General features: G+C 44.3%; 1 protein-coding gene across 1 annotated transcript in view; it reads right to left on the bottom strand.

The window, feature by feature from the left end:
• LOC139407504 (potassium voltage-gated channel subfamily KQT member 1-like) overlaps positions 1-17,445 on the bottom strand; it is a 340,305-nt gene that overhangs the window by 98,968 nt on the left and 223,892 nt on the right. The window contains exon 15 of the mRNA XM_071151296.1: positions 640-715. Within this exon, the coding sequence (XP_071007397.1) occupies positions 640-715 (76 nt within the window). The remainder of the gene's footprint in view (positions 1-639; positions 716-17,445) is intronic.

Raw genomic sequence — 17,445 nt, forward strand, 5'->3', positions numbered from 1 at the left:
ACTCTAGCCACAGAGCCTGAGATGAACAGGGTTCCCATGATACTGAGGCTGAACTGACGACAGGACAGACACAGATGTGCAGGTGCAAGTTGCAGTCTCAAACATACACACGTACATTGTTAACGCACGTACTGCGTACATGCGCATGCACGCACGCCTACATAAAACACATGCGCATGCATGCACGCACGCACGCGCACACAAACACACACACACACACACCATTTCTGCAGCTGCACAACATGCCCTTGGGCTACCACTCCCCTTCCTGAGTAACCACAACACTCTCCAGAGCCTATTCTCTTTATTCTCCCTACTTCCACTCCCTTCCTCCACCCCTTCTCCCCCACTCTCCTCCTCCCCTCCTCCCCTCCTCCCCCAGTTCCCTCTTCCACCCCCCCACTCTCCGCCTCCTCCCCTCCTCCCACAGTCTCCTCTTCCACCCCCCACTCTCTGCCTCCTCCCCTCCTCACCCAGTCCCCTCTTCCACCCCCCACTCTCCTCCTCCCCTCCTCCCACAGTCCCCTCTTCCATCCCCCCACTCTCCTCCTCCCCTCCTCCCACAGTCCCCTCTTCCATCCCTCCACTCTCCTCCTCCTACCCTTCTCCTCCACTCCCCTCCTCCACCCTGTATTTTACCTGAAATTTCTGTCTGGCCACAAAGTACTTCATTCTCCGGAGTACTTTGATTGCAGATTTTTGGGCATGAGACAACCTGAAAGACAGACAGACAAACACAGTTCAATTGGTTCCACTGCAGAGAGGAGAGCTGGTAAGTAAGCATTTTATTGTACTTTCAAGACGCTGTATCCTGTGCATACACTGTAGATTGTGGGGAGAAATCAAATTGGAAAAAAAATCATAAATATATACAGTGGGGCAAAAATGTATTTAGTCAGCCACCAATTGTGCAAGTTCTCCCACTTAAAACGATGAGAGAGGCCTGTAATTTTCATCATAGGTACACTTCAACAATGACAGACAAAATGAGAAAACAAAATCCAGAAAATCACATTGTAGGATTTTTAATGAATTTATTTGCAAATTATGGTGGAAAGTAAGTATTTGGTCACCTACAAACAAGCAAGATTTCTGGCTCTCACAGACCTGTAACTTCTTCTTTAAGAGGCCCCTCTGTCCTCCACTCGTTACCTGTATTAATGGCACCTGTTTGAACTTGTTATCAGTATAAAAGACACCTGTCCACAACCTCAAACAGTCACACTCCAAACTCCACTATGGCCAAGACCAAAGAGCTGTCAAAGGACACCAGAAACAACATTGTAGACCTGCACCAGGCTGGGAAGACTGAATCTGCAATAAGTAAGCAGCTTGGTTTGAAGAAATCAACTGTGGGAGCAATTATTAGGAAATGGAAGACATACAAGACCACTGATAATCTCCCTCGATCTGGGGCCTCACCCAAGATCTCACCCCGTGGGGTCAAAATTATCACAATTTGAGCAAAAATCCCAGATCCACACGGGTGGACCTAGTGAATGATCTGCAGAGAGCTGGGACCAAAGTAACAAAGCCTACCATCAGTAACACACTTTGCCGCCAGGGACTCAAATCCTGCAGTGCCAGACGTGTCCCCCTGCTTAAGCCAGTACATGTCCAGACCCGTCTGAAGTTTGCTAGAGAGCATTTGGATGATCCAGAAGAAGATTGTGAGAATGTCATATGGTCAGATGAAACCAAAATATAACTTTTTGGTAAAAACTCAACTCGTCGTGTTTGGAGGACAAAGAATGCTGAGTTGCATCCAAAGAACACCATACCTACTGTGAAGCATGGGGGTGGAAACATCAAGCTTTGGGGCTGTTTTTCTGCAAAGGGACCAGGACGACTGATCCGTGTAAAGGAAAGAATGAATGGGGTCATGTATCGTGAGATTTTGAGTGAAAACCTCCTTCCATCAGCAAGGGCATTGAAGATGAAACGTGGCTGGGTCTTTCAGCATGACAATGATCCCAAACACACCGCCCGGGCAACGAAGGAGTGGCTTCGTAAGAAGCATTTCAAGGTCTTGGAGTGGCCTAGCCAGTCTCCAGATCTCAACCCCATAGAAAATCTTTGGAGGGAGTTGAAAGTCCGTGTTGCCCAGCAACAGCCCCAAAACATCACTGCTCTAGAGGAGATCTGCATGGAGGAATGGATCAAAATACCAGCAACAGTGTGTGAAAACCTTCATTTAAATTCATTAAAAATCCTACAATGTCATTTTCTGGATTTTCTTCCTCATTTTGTCTGTCATAGTTGAAGTGTACCTATGATGAAAATTACAGGCCTCTCTCATCTTTTTAAGTGGAAGAACATGCACAATTGATGGCTGACTAAATACTTTTTTGCCCAACTGTACTTAATAAAATGCAAGTCGTTTAAATGATTTGTTAATTACATTTTACCAAAAAAGTTAGGAATAAATACAAATCAATATGTTGCTTAAAAATGTATATTTTATGAGGATAATCAGAGAGGAATGTTTTATTTAATTTACTAAATTTGTATAATATTTTAATAAGTTCTTGGAACAACTTGCCACCTGGCTCTGTTTTTAGAGGTTTGTGGGTAATTCAACATTTGCAGACTTTGATTCTTTACACAATGTTATATACATGTTTGGAGAAAGATAATTATATGTCTTACCCTGGAAGTTACATCTACTCAATAATATTGTGTGTAAATTGTTGCCTTAACTTTTTAAAAGTCAAATAAACACCTCAGTGTATGACAAATCAATTTGATGTCATTTGTTCCAGCCCACATGGGGTTAAGCCTGCAGATGTTTCCCCATCTCAGTTGTATTCCTTATCAATGCAACCCGACTTGTTTTCTGCTCTGAAAACAGAACATTTGTACTTGCATGCTTCCAGCCATTCTAATTGGCTTGTAGACCTACTACATTCCTACCATGCAATGGCAAAACACATGTGGCCCTGAGGGCTAGGAGAGTCCCCCTCTCTCCCTACCTACCACACGCACAAACACACACACACACACACACACACACACACACACACACACACACACACACACACACACACAAACCACACGATCCACCCTGTGGAACTAAACAGGTTTATCATACAACTCATGGCTGTTGAACTCTGATGCACTTGTAATAAACAGTGTTCCTCTGTGAATTTCACCATATTAATAAAAACTGTGAATTAGTGTCCCTCTGTGAGTCTGGGGAGAACAAAACACAGCTTGTGTAATCTGAGTCACACACACACACACAAACACACACACACACAGAAAACACACACACACACTCGCTCAACTCGCCTCATCTGTGTCAACAACCACCGCCACTAAACTAAACACCATAACAGCACACACTGAATATTAGCTATACAGGCACAGACACACGTCTTCCATCACACAAGGGTTTTGCACGGTGTGTTGGTGTTCGCTTGGTTTCCCTGTTTAAGCTGAAAAGCATTACAAGATGTACACAGAATTGGTTTAAAAACAAAAATATGTTGTTGTGAGCCAAATGTGATGGTTGGGATGAAAGGGAAATACTTGGGCGGGTGTTTATGTGCGGTTCTACTGCTGACCACTTACAGGGTTCATGGGGGTCATGGCTAGGGGACGACTACAGGGCAGTAGAGGAGGTGGGAACCTGCTAGCTAAATCTGCAAATAGGCCCTTGGTGTCTATTCTAAAACCTGTCTGATTATTTTGGTCCATGTATAGAATGTGCCCTTTCCTTTTACAGTTTACCATTCATGTGGTGGGTTCATATTTCTGGACTGTTATTATATTATCGTACTATGTTGCCTCTGTACTGTAGGTACTGTGTGCTAGAACTGTAGCGTGACTGTGAGTAATGCTCATTCAGTGCAAACCCATGTTCATGTTATTTCCAGCCGGGTATCTCTGTCTGTTGCTTCTCTATGACACTAGCTTTGCTGACAGATCAAAGAGAAAGAAATCAATTGAATGTGGATGTTTTTTTTCTATCTTAAGAACGATAAAATATCTGCTTTTACTTTATGCGTTTTAAACCGTGTGACCCTTCGCCTTCGGCAGTATCTTTCACATGAAAGGGGTCGGTAAGCCGCAGGATGCCGTTAGGAGTGTTTCTTGAGAGATGCCGGATTAAAGCTGAGCAATGCCACCGGATTCTTGAACAATCAACAACATTCTTAAGGAATTCGGAGAGGGGACACACATCGTAAAATACCACAGATATGAGTGATGGGCACAGGAACAAACGAGAGACAGAGGACAGAGTTGCATCCATCCAGAGATAACGGCACAACACAGTCTGTAGAGTCACAAAGTCTGGGGGTTTAAAAGAATGTGGTCCCAAATCCCAAAAACATCCTCCCATAACTAGAGTGCTAGAGAGAGAAAATGCATATGTGTGTGTGAGTGAGTGAGTGAGTGAGTGAGTGAGTGAGTGAGTGAGTGAGTGAGTGAGCGAGTGAGTGTGTGTGTGTGTGTTGTGGCACTCTTTGCGGGGCTCTGAGTGTGACTGTGGTGAGAGATAAGGTCTTCTCCTCTGAAGTACTCCACAGCAAACTAATCACTCCATTCTGAAGGCAGCAGGCAGCAGCCCTTTGTAGGGGGAAAGGAAATGGTTGGAGGGGTGTATGGGCAGGGGCGGACTTAGTGATTTGGAGGCCCCAGGCAGAGGCCAGTCTCAGGCCCCCTCCCCACTCATGTTTATTTAACACAATCATAGCTACTGAATGAAGAGCTGCTCAGAGCCGGCTCATTAAATCAGGATTCCTATTTGACTCAGCTGTGCCTCCTTGCCCGTCCCACATTTCCTCATCTCCCAGCCATTCTAATGTGACTAGCCCCTATGCTTCACCCTCTTTTCCCCTGTCCTGCTACACAGTTTCTCCCTGCAGAAAGTCACTGAGTGGAGGTGCTAAAGGAACTCCTTAATCTTGACCCCCAAAAGCCATCTGGGTCAGATGGTTAAAATCCTTTCTTCTTTAAGGTGGCTGCCTCTATCATCACCAAGTCTATCTCTGACCTTTATAACCTGTCTCTCCTCTCTGGGGAGGTTCCCAGTGCTTGGAAGGCAGCCACTGCACCTCCTTTATTTAAAGGGGGAGATCAAGCTGATCCTAAATATTATAGGCCAATTTCCATCTTGCCCTGTTCATCAAAAGTGTTGGAAAAACTGGTCAATAATAAACTGACTGGCTTTCTTGATGTCTATAGCATTCTCTCTGGTATGCAATCTGATATCCATTCAGGTTATGTTCACTGCAACCTTAAAGGTCCTAAATTATGTCACCATTGACCTTGATTATAAGCAATGTTGTGCTACTATTTTAATTGACTTCGCTAAAGATTTTGATATGGTAGACCATTCTATTCTTGTGGGTCGGCTAAGGAGTATTGGTGTCTCTGAGGGGTCTTTGGCCTGGTTTGCTAACTACCTCTCTCAAAGAGTATAGTGTACTGGATCGAGCTGAAAAAAACACTCAAACTGGACAGCTTAATCTCCATCTCTACATTTAAAGACTCAATCATGGACACTCTTACTGACACTTGTGGCTGCTTCAAGTGATGTATTGTTGTCTCTACCTTTTCTCCCTTTGTGCTGTTGTCTGTGCCCAACAATGTTTGTACCAGGTTTGTGCTGCTACCATGTTGTGCTACTGCCACAGCCACTGCCATGGCCCCATCCTGCCTGGTGTCAATGGTACAGGCTAGTGGCGGAGTGTAATGGTGTGTGGAATGTTTTCCTAGTGCTACTGCCACAGCCACTGCCATGGCCCCATCCTGCCTGGTGTCAATGGTACAGGCTAGTGGCGGAGTGTAATGGTGTGTGGAATGTTTTCCTAGTGCTACTGCCACAGCCACTGCCATGGCCCCATCCTGCCTGGTGTCAATGGTACAGGCTAGTGGCGGAGTGTAATGGTGTGTGGAATGTTTTCCTAGTGCTACTGCCACAGCCACTGCCATGGCCCCATCCTGCCTGGTGTCAATGGTACAGGCTAGTGGCGGAGTGTAATGGTGTGTGGAATGTTTTCCTAGTGCTACTGCCACAGCCACTGCCATGGCCCCATCCTGCCTGGTGTCAATGGTACAGGCTAGTGGCGGAGTGTAATGGTGTGTGGAATGTTTTCCTAGCAACGTTTGAATGCCACACCTTGTAGAATCCATGCCTCAAAGAATTATGGAGGCAAAGGGGAGTCCAACCTGGAACAATCCAACATTTTTTTGATACTGTCGCAAAGCTAACTAAAAAGCAGCCTTCCCAAGAGAGGATGGCTTTCACTTCAGCAGTGATGAATTCATTAACTTCTTTGATGAAAACATAATGATCATTAGAAAGCAAATTACGGACTCCTCCTTGAATCTGTGTATTTCTCCAAAACTCAGTTGTCCTGAGTCTGCACAACACTGCCAGGACCTGGGATCAATGAAAACACTCAAGTTGTTTAATTCTATATCTCTTGACACATTCATAAAAATAGTAATGGCCTCTAAACCTTCAAGCTGCATACTGGACCCAATTCCAACTAAATTACTGAAAGAGCTGCTTCCTGTGCTTTGCCCTCCTATGTTGAACATAATAAACGGCTCCCTATCCACCAGATGTGTACCAAACTCACTAAAAGTGGCAGTAATAAAGCCTCTCTTGAAAAAGCCAAACCTTGACCCAGAAAATGTTAAAAAACTATTGGCATATATCAAATCTCCTTTTCCTCTAAATTTTTTTGGGGAAAAAGCTGTTGCGCAACAACTCACTGTCTTCCTGAAGAAAAACAAGGTATATGAAAAGCTTTAGACTGGTTTTAGACCCCATCATAGCACTGAGACTGCACTCGTGAAGGTGGTAAATTACCTTTTAATGGTGTCACACCAAGGCTCTACAACTGTCCTCCTAGACCTTAGTGCAGCTTTTGACACCATCGATCACCACATTCTTTTGGAGAGATTGGAAACCCTAATTGGTCTACACGGACAAGTTCTGGCCTGATTTAGATCTTATCTGTCGGAAAGATATCAGTTTGTCTCTGTGGATGGTTTGTTTTTCGACAAATCAATTGTAAGTTTCGGTGTTCCTCAAGGTTGAGTTTTAGGACCACTATTGTTTTCACTATATATTTTACCTCTTGGTTATGTCATTTGGAAACATGATGTTAATTTTCACTGCTATGCGGACGATACACAGCTGTACATTTGGATGAAACATGGTGAAGCCTGAAACATTTGCCCTTTCTGGAAGCCTGTGTCTCAGACATAAGGAAGTGGATGGACAAAACAGAGATTCAGTTCTAATGTAGGTGCCAAGAAACAATGAGATCTTCTGTTGGATCTGACAATTAATCTTAATCTCAAATAAAACAGTGAAGGACCTCGGCAATACTCTGGATCCTGATCTCTCTTTTGACAACATATCAAGAATATTTCAAGGACAGATTTTTTCCATCTTCGTAAGATTGCAAAAATCTTAAACTTTTGGTCCAAAAATTATGCAGACAAGCTAATCCATTCTTTTGTCATTTCTAGATTAGACTACTGCAATGCTCTACTTTCCGGCTACCCGGATAAAGTACTAAATAAACTTCAGTTAGCGCCAAACACGGCTGCTAGAATCTTGACAAGAATCAAGAAAATCTATCATATTACTCCAGTGCTAGCCTCTCTATCCTGACATGTTAAGGCTAGGGCTGAGTTCAAGGTTTAACTGCTAAACCTACAAAGCATTACATGGGCTTGCTCCTACCTCTCTCTCCGATTTGGTCCTGCTGTACATACCTGCACATATGCTACGGTCGCAAGATGCAGGCCTCATTATTGTCCCTAGAATTTATAAGCAAACAGCTGGAGGCAGGGCTTTCTCCTATAGAGCTCCATTTTTATAGAATGGTCTGCCTATCCAAGTGAGAGACGCAGACACTGTCTTGAACTTTTAGTCTTTATTGAAGACTCATGTCTTCAGTAGGTCCTATGATTGAGTGTAGTCTGGCCCAGGGGTGTGAAGGAGAACGGAAAGGCACTGGAGCGACGAACCACCCTTGCTGTCTCTGCCTGGTTGGTTCCCCTCTCTCCACTGGGATTCTCTGCCTCTGACCTTATTACGGGGGCTGAGTCACTGGCTTACTAGTACTCTTCCATGACGTCCCTAGGAGGGGGGCGTCATTTGAGTGGGTTGAGTCACTGACGTGATCCTCCTGTCTGGGTTGGCGCCCCCTCGGGTTTGTGCCATGGGGGAGATCTTCGCATTATCAGCAACCATCACTCCTGTGTTCCAATGGAACGTTGTGTTAGCTAATCCAGGTTTATAATTTGAAAAGGCTAATTGATCATTAGAAAACCCTTTTGCAATTATGTTAGCACAGCTGAAAACGGTTGTCATGATTACAGAAGCAATAAAACTGACCTACTTTAGACTAGTTGAGCATCTGGAGCATCAGCATTTGTGGGTTCGATTACAGGCTCAAAATGGCCAGAAACAAATAACTTTCTTCTGAAACTTGTCAGCCTATTCTTGTTATGAGATATTAAGGCTATTCCATGCAAGAAATTGCCAAGAAACTGAAGATCTGTGTACTGCTCCCTTCACAGAACAGCGCAAACCGGTTCTAACCCGAATAGAAAGAGGAGTGGGAGGCCCCGGTGCACAACTGAGTAAGAGGACAAGTACATTAGAGTGTCTAGTTTGAGAAACAGACGCATCACAAGTCCTCAACTGGCAGCTTCATTAAATAGTACCCACAAAACACCAGTCTCAACATCAACAGTGAAGAGGCGACTCCGGGATGTTGGCGCAACCTTCACTGGGGACGGGGGAAGCATGTTCCCCCCCACATTCTGAAATTGCATGCTTGCATTCCTAAGTTTTATTATTGGAATGTCGGACGCCTCCGAGTGGTCGGGTAGGCTGTTTGGAGTGTTTATCTGACTAAAATATATAGAGTACCAGTCAAAAGTTTTTATTTTACATTTTTTAATTTGTACTATTTTCCCCAATGTATAATAGTGAAGACATCAAAACTATGAAATAACACATATGGAATCATGTAATAACCAAAAAGGTGTATAACAAATCAAAAAGTAGCCACCGTTTGCCTTGATGGCAGCTTTGAACACTCTTGGCATTCTCTCAACCAGCTTCACTTGGAATGCTTTTCCAACAGTCTTGAAGGAGTTCCAACCTATGCTGAGCACTTGTTGGATGCTTTACCTTCACACGGCGGTCCAACTCATCACAAACCATCTTAATTGGGTTGAGGACAGGTGATTGTGGAGGCCAGGTCATCTGATGCAGCATTACTCTCCTTCTTGGTCAAATAGCCCAAACACAGCCCGGAGGTGTATTGGGTCATTGTCCTGTTGAAAAACAAATGATAGTCCCACTAAGTTCAAACCAGATGGGATGGCTGCAGAATGCTGCGGTAGCCTTGCTGGTTAAGTGTGCCTTGAATTCTAAATAAATCACAGACGGTGTCACCAGTAAAGCACCCCTACATCATCACATCTCCTCCTCCATGCTTCACGGTGGGAACTACACATGAAGAGATCATCCGTTTACCTACTCTGCATCTCACAAAGACACTGCGGTTGGAACCAAAAATCTCAAATTTGGACTCATCAGACCAAAGGACAGATTTCCACGGATCGAATGTCCATCGCTCGTGTTTATTGGTCCTCTTCTTCTTAATGATGTCCTTTACTAGTGGTTTTCTTTGCAGCAATTCGACCATGAAGGCCTGATTCACGCAGTCTCCTCTGAACAGTTGATGTTGAGATGTGTCTGTTACTTGAACTCCATGAACCATTTATTTGGGGGCTGGTAACTCTAATAACTCTGGGTCTTCCTTTCCTATGGCGGTCCTCATGAGAGCCGGTTTCATCATAGCACATGATGGTTCTTGACATCATTTGAGTCAACTGGAGGTGTACCTGTGGATGTATTTCAAGGCCTACCTTCAAACCCAGTGCTTCTTTGGTTGACATCATGGGAAAATCAAAATAAACCACGCAGCCGTCATACCGCTCAGGAAGGAGACGCATTCTGTCTCCTAGAGATGAACGTACTTTGGTGCGAAAAGTGAAAATCAATCCCAGAACAACAGAAAAGGAACTTGTGAAGATGCTGGAGGAAACAGGTACAAAAGTATCTATATCCACAGTAAAACGAGTCCTATATCGACATAACCTGAAAGGACGCTCAGCAAGGAAGAAGCCACTGCTCCAAAACTGCCATAAAAAAAGCCAGGCTACGGTTTGCAACTGCACATGGGGACAAAGATCGTACTTTTTGGAGAAATGTCCTCTGATCTGATGAAACAAAAATAGAACTGTTTGGCCATAATGACCATTGTTATGTTAGGAGGAAAAGGGGGGGGCTTGCAAGCCGAAGAAATAAAAGCTCAAATAAATCATTATCTCTACTATTATTCTGACATTTCACATTCTTAAAATAAAGTGGTGATCCTAACTGACCTAAGACAGGGAGTTTTACTTGGATTAAATGTCAGGAGTTTAAATGTATTTGGCTAAGGTGTATGTAAACTTCCGACTTCAACTGTATACATATTTTTTTATGGCTTTCTCAACCATTCTAGCACAGATACAAACTCCAACCATGTTCATATGGCTAATAAGAAAATATTTAATTTGCATCACAAAGGGAGTGAAATGCATCAGAAAGTAGTGAAAAGTTTGGGAAAACACCAGGAAATATCATCAGGTAATAATTGTGTGTGTTGAAAAAAGATCTGCCTTGTTTTCAATTGTGGTTCCGTCACAGTCTGTTCTAACGTGTCCTGCGGCTTGTGAGCGTCATAGAGGGAAATAGAAGACACACAAGTGTTCCTGAAAGTCTTAGTCTAATAGACTTAAGCGTTCAAAAGCTACAACCAAGTATGGAGAAAGAAAACTGAAACTGCTCTATTTGTCAAAACCAGAGACGGTCACAAACGCTAAATATCGCACACTGGAGTAGGGCCTCGAGCAGAGGAAAAAGGGAAGAAAACATAGAAATGAGGTATTATTAAACAAAATTATGCCAAGTTCCCAAGGCCCCTAGTGATGTGAGGCCCGAGGCAATTGCCTTAGTTGCCTAATGGTAAGTCTGCCACTGTGTATGGGGGGATGTATGCGGAGAGAATTCTTGCTGTGACTGCTGCATCCTGGCCCTATAGCTGACTAGGTGGTGCTCTGTGAAGAAGCACACACTCCCGCTTTTGTGGAGTCAACCAGACGATTTGAAGACTTCATTATAGGGTAGGGTCAACCAGTCAGTCTGAAGACTTCATTAGAGGGTAGGGACAACAAGTCAGTCTGAAGACTTCATTACAGGGTAGGCACAACAAGTCAGTCTGAAGACTTCATTAGAGGGTAGGGACAACAAGTCAGTCTGAAGACTTCATTACAGGGTAGGGACATTACAGGGTAGGGACAACTAGTCAGTCTGAAGACTTCATTAGAGGGAAGGGACAACAAGTCAGTCTGAAGACTTCATTAGAGGGTAGGGACAACAAGGAAGTCTGAAGACTTCATTAGAGGGTAGGGACAACAAGTCAGTCTGAAGACTTCATTAGAGGGTAGGGACAACAAGTCAGTCTGAAGACTTCATTACAGAGTAGGGACATTACAGGGTAGGGACAGCAAGTCAGTCTGAAGACTTCATTACAGGGTAGGGACAGGAAGATGGTCTGAAGACTTCATTACAGGGTAGGGACAACAAGTCAGTCTGAAGACTTCATTACAGGGTAGGCACAACAAGTCAGTCTGAAGACTTCATTAGAGGGTAGGGACAACAAGTCAGTCTGAAGACTTCATTACAGGGTAGGGACAACAAGTCAGTCTGAAGACTTCATTACAGGGTAGGGACAACAAGTCAGTCTGAAGACTTCATTACAGGGTAGGGACATTACAGGGTAGGGACAACTAGTCAGTCTGAAGACTTCATTAGAGGGTAGGGACAACAAGTCAGTCTGAAGACTTCATTAGAGGGTAGGGACAACAAGGAAGTAAGAAGACTTCATTAGAGGGTAGGGACAACAAGTCAGTCTGAAGACTTCATTAGAGGGTAGGGCATTACAGGGTAGGGACAACCAGTCAGTCTGAAGACTTCATTAGAAGGTAGGGACAACAAGTCAGTCTGAAGACTTCATTAGAGGGTAGGGACAACAAGTCAGTCTGAAGACTTCATCATAGGGTAGGGACAACCAGTCAGTCTGCAGACTTCATTATAGGGTAGGCACAACCAGTCAGTCTGAAGACTTCCTTACAGGGTAGGGACAACAAGTCAGTCTGAAGACTTCATTAGAGGGTAGGGACAACAAGTCAGTCTGAAGACTTCATTACAGAGTAGGGACATTACAGGGTAGGGACAGCAAGTCAGTCTGAAGACTTCATTACAGGGTAGGGACAGGAAGATGGTCTGAAGACTTCATTACAGGGTAGGGACAACAAGTCAGTCTGAAGACTTCATTACAGGGTAGGCACAACAAGTCAGTCTGAAGACTTCATTAGAGGGTAGGGACAACAAGTCAGTCTGAAGACTTCATTACAGGGTAGGGACAACAAGTCAGTCTGAAGACTTCATTACAGGGTAGGGACAACAAGTCAGTCTGAAGACTTCATTACAGGGTAGGGACATTACAGGGTAGGGACAACTAGTCAGTCTGAAGACTTCATTAGAGGGTAGGGACAACAAGTCAGTCTGAAGACTTCATTAGAGGGTAGGGACAACAAGGAAGTAAGAAGACTTCATTAGAGGGTAGGGACAACAAGTCAGTCTGAAGACTTCATTAGAGGGTAGGGACAACAAGTCAGTCTGAAGACTTCATTAGAGGGTAGGGACAACAAGTCAGTCTGAAGACTTCATTAGAGGGTAGGGCATTACAGGGTAGGGACAACCAGTCAGTCTGAAGACTTCATTAGAGGGTAGGGACAACAAGTCAGTCTGAAGACTTCATCATAGGGTAGGGACAACCAGTCAGTCTGCAGACTTCATTATAGGGTAGGCACAACCAGTCAGTCTGAAGACTTCCTTACAGGGTAGGGACAACAAGTCAGTCTGAAGACTTCATTAGAGGGTAGGGACAACAAGTCAGTCTGAAGACTTCATTACAGAGTAGGGACATTACAGGGTAGGGACAACAAGTCAGTCTGAAGACTTCATTACAGGGTAGGGACAGGAAGATTGTCTGAAGACTTCATTACAGGGTAGGGACAACAAGTCAGTCTGAAGACTTCATTACAGGGTAGGGACAACAAGTCAGTCTGAAGACTTCATTACAGGGTAGGGAAAACAAGTCAGTCTGAAGACTTCATTACAGGGTAGGGACAACAAGTCAGTCTGAAGACTTCATTACAGGGTAGGGACAACAAGTCAGTCTGAAGACTTCATTACAGGGTAGGGACAACAAGTCAGTCTGAAGACTTCATTACAGGGTAGGGACAACAAGTCAGTCTGAAGACTTCATTAGAGGGTAGGGACAACAAGTCAGTCTGAAGACTTCATTATAGGGTAGGCACAACAAACCGGTCTGAAGACTTCATTAGAGGGTAGGGACAACAAGTCAGTCTGAAGACTTTAATACAGGGTAGGGACACAACAAGTCAGTCTGAAGACTTTAATACAGGGTAGGGACAACAGGTCAGTCTGAAGACTTCATTAGAGGGTAGGGACAACAACCCTGTCTTAAGACTTCATTAGAGGGTAGGGACAACAAGTCAGTCTGAAGACTTCATTAGAGGGTAGGGACAACAAGTAAGTCTAAAGACTTCATTAGAGGGTAGGGACAACAAGTCAGTCTGAAGACTTCATTACAGGGTAGGGACATTACAGGGTAGGGACAACTAGTCAGTCTGAAGACTTCATTAGAGGGTAGGGACAACAAGTCAGTCTGAAGACTTCATTAGAGGGTAGGGACAACAAGTCAGTCTGAAGACTTCATTAGAGGGTAGGGACAACAAGTCAGTCTGAAGACTTCATTAGAGGGTAGGGACATTACATGGTAGGGACAACCAGTCAGTCTGAAGACTTCATTAGAAGGTAGGGACAACAAGTCAGTCTGAAGACTTCATTACAGGGTACGGACAACAAGTCAGTCTGAAGACTTCATCATAGGGTAGGGACAACCAGTCAGTCTGAATACTTCATTATAGGGTAGGCACAACCAGTCAGTCTTAGACTTCCTTACAGGGTAGGGACAACAAGTCAGTCTGAAGACTTCATTAGAGGGTAGGGACAACAAGTCAGTCTGAAGACTTCATTACAGAGTAGGGACATTACAGGGTAGGGACAACAAGTCAGTCTGAAGACTTCATTACAGGGTAGGGGCAGGAAGATGGTCTGAAGACTTCATTACAGGGTAGGGACAACAAGCCAGTCTGAAGACTTCATTACAGGGTAGGGACAACAAGTCAGTCTGAAGACTTCATTAGAGGGTAGGGACAACAAGTAAGTCTGAAGACTTCGTTACAGGGTAGGGACAACAAGTCAGTCTGAAGACTTCATTACAGGGTAGGGACAACAAGTCAGTCTGAAGACTTCATTAGAGGGTAGGGACATTACAGGGTAGGGACAACCAGTCAGTCTGAAGACTTCATTAGAAGGTAGGGACAACAAGTCAGTCTGAAGACTTCATTAGAGGGTAGGGACAACAAGTCAGTCTGAAGACTTCATCATAGGGTAGGGACAACCAGTCAGTCTGCAGACTTCATTATAGGGTAGGCACAACCAGTCAGTCTGAAGACTTCCTTACAGGGTAGGGACAACAAGTCAGTCTGAAGACTTCATTAGAGGGTAGGGACAACAAGTCAGTCTGAAGACTTCATTACAGAGTAGGGACATTACAGGGTAGGGACAGCAAGTCAGTCTGAAGACTTCATTACAGGGTAGGGACAGGAAGATGGTCTGAAGACTTCATTACAGGGTAGGGACAACAAGTCAGTCTGAAGACTTCATTACAGGGTAGGCACAACAAGTCAGTCTGAAGACTTCATTAGAGGGTAGGGACAACAAGTCAGTCTGAAGACTTCATTAGAGGGTAGGGACAACAAGTCAGTCTGAAGACTTCATTAGAGGGTAGGGACAACAAGTCAGTCTGAAGACTTCATTAGAGGGTAGGGACAACAAACTGGTCTTAAGACTTCATTACAGGGTAGGGACAACAAGTCAGTCTGAAGACTTCATTAGAGGGTAGGGACAACAAGTCAGTCTGAAGACTTCATTACAGGGTAGGGACAACAAGTCAGTCTGAAGACTTCATTACAGGGTAGGGACAACAAGTCAGTCTGAAGACTTCATTACAGGGTAGGGACATTACAGGGTAGGGACAACTAGTCAGTCTGAAGACTTCATTAGAGGGTAGGGACAACAAGTCAGTCTGAAGACTTCATTAGAGGGTAGGGACAACAAGGAAGTAAGAAGACTTCATTAGAGGGTAGGGACAACAAGTCAGTCTGAAGACTTCATTAGAGGGTAGGGACAACAAGTCAGTCTGAAGACTTCATTAGAGGGTAGGGACAACAAGTCAGTCTGAAGACTTCATTAGAGGGTAGGGCATTACAGGGTAGGGACAACCAGTCAGTCTGAAGACTTCATTAGAAGGTAGGGACAACAAGTCAGTCTGAAGACTTCATTAGAGGGTAGGGACAACAAGTCAGTCTGAAGACTTCATTACAGGGTAGGGACAACAAGTCAGTCTGAAGACTTCATTACAGGGTAGGGACAACAAGTCAGTCTGAAGACTTCATTAGAGGGTAGGGACAACAAGTCAGTCTGAAGACTTCATTATAGGGTAGGCACAACAAACCGGTCTGAAGACTTCATTAGAGGGTAGGGACAACAAGTCAGTCTGAAGACTTCATTAGAGGGTAGGGACAACAAGTCAGTCTGAAGACTTTAATACAGGGTAGGGACAACAGGTCAGTCTGAAGACTTCATTAGAGGGTAGGGACAACAAACCGGTCTTAAGACTTCATTAGAGGGTAGGGACAACAAGTCAGTCTGAAGACTTCATTAGAGGGTAGGGACAACAAGTAAGTCTAAAGACTTCATTAGAGGGTAGGGACAACAAGTCAGTCTGAAGACTTCATTACAGGGTAGGGACATTACAGGGTAGGGACAACTAGTCAGTCTGAAGACTTCATTAGAGGGTAGGGACAACAAGTCAGTCTGAAGACTTCATTAGAGGGTAGGGACAACAAGTCAGTCTGAAGACTTCATTAGAGGGTAGGGACAACAAGTCAGTCTGAAGACTTCATTAGAGGGTAGGGACATTACATGGTAGGGACAACCAGTCAGTCTGAAGACTTCATTAGAAGGTAGGGACAACAAGTCAGTCTGAAGACTTCATTACAGGGTACGGACAACAAGTCAGTCTGAAGACTTCATCATAGGGTAGGGACAACCAGTCAGTCTGAATACTTCATTATAGGGTAGGCACAACCAGTCAGTCTTAGACTTCCTTACAGGGTAGGGACAACAAGTCAGTCTGAAGACTTCATTAGAGGGTAGGGACAACAAGTCAGTCTGAAGACTTCATTACAGAGTAGGGACATTACAGGGTAGGGACAACAAGTCAGTCTGAAGACTTCATTACAGGGTAGGGGCAGGAAGATGGTCTGAAGACTTCATTACAGGGTAGGGACAACAAGTCAGTCTGAAGACTTCATTACAGGGTAGGGACAACAAGTCAGTCTGAAGACTTCATTAGAGGGTAGGGACAACAAGTCAGTCTGAAGACTTCGTTACAGGGTAGGGACAACAAGTCAGTCTGAAGACTTCATTACAGGGTAGGGACAACAAGTCAGTCTGAAGACTTCATTACAGGGTAGGGACAACAAGTCAGTCTGAAGACTTCATTACAGGGTAGGGACAAGAAGTCAGCCTGAAGACTTCATTATAGGGTAGGGACAACAAACCGGTCTGAAGACTTCATTAGAGGGTAGGGACAACAAGTCAGTCTGAAGACTTCATTAGAGGGTAGGGACAACAAGTCAGTCTGAAGACTTTATTAGAGAGTAGGGACAACAAATCAGTCTGAAGACTTCATTAGAGGGTAGGGACAACAAGTCAGTCAGAAGACTTCATTACATGGTAGGGTCATTACAGGGTAGGGACAACTAGTCAGTCTGAAGACTTCATTAGAGGGTAGGGACAACAAGTCAGTCTGAAGACTTCATTAGAGGGTAGGGACAACAAGTCAGTCTGAAGTCTTCATTACAGGGTAGGGACAACAAGTCAGTCTGAAGACTTCATTACAGGGTAGGGACATTACAGGGTAGGGAGAACTAGTCAGTCTGAAGACTTCATTAGAGGGTAGGGACAACAAGTCAGTCTGAAGACTTCATTACAGGGTAGGGACAACAAGTCAGCCTGAAGACTTCATTATAGGGTAGGGACAACAAACCGGTCTGAAGACTTCATTCGAGGGTAGGGACAACAAGTAAGTCTGAAGACTTCATTAGAGGGTAGGGACAACAAGTCAGTCT

This window comes from Oncorhynchus clarkii, chromosome 4, assembly GCF_045791955.1.
Source record: "Oncorhynchus clarkii lewisi isolate Uvic-CL-2024 chromosome 4, UVic_Ocla_1.0, whole genome shotgun sequence".
Lineage (NCBI taxonomy): Eukaryota > Metazoa > Chordata > Actinopteri > Salmoniformes > Salmonidae > Oncorhynchus > Oncorhynchus clarkii.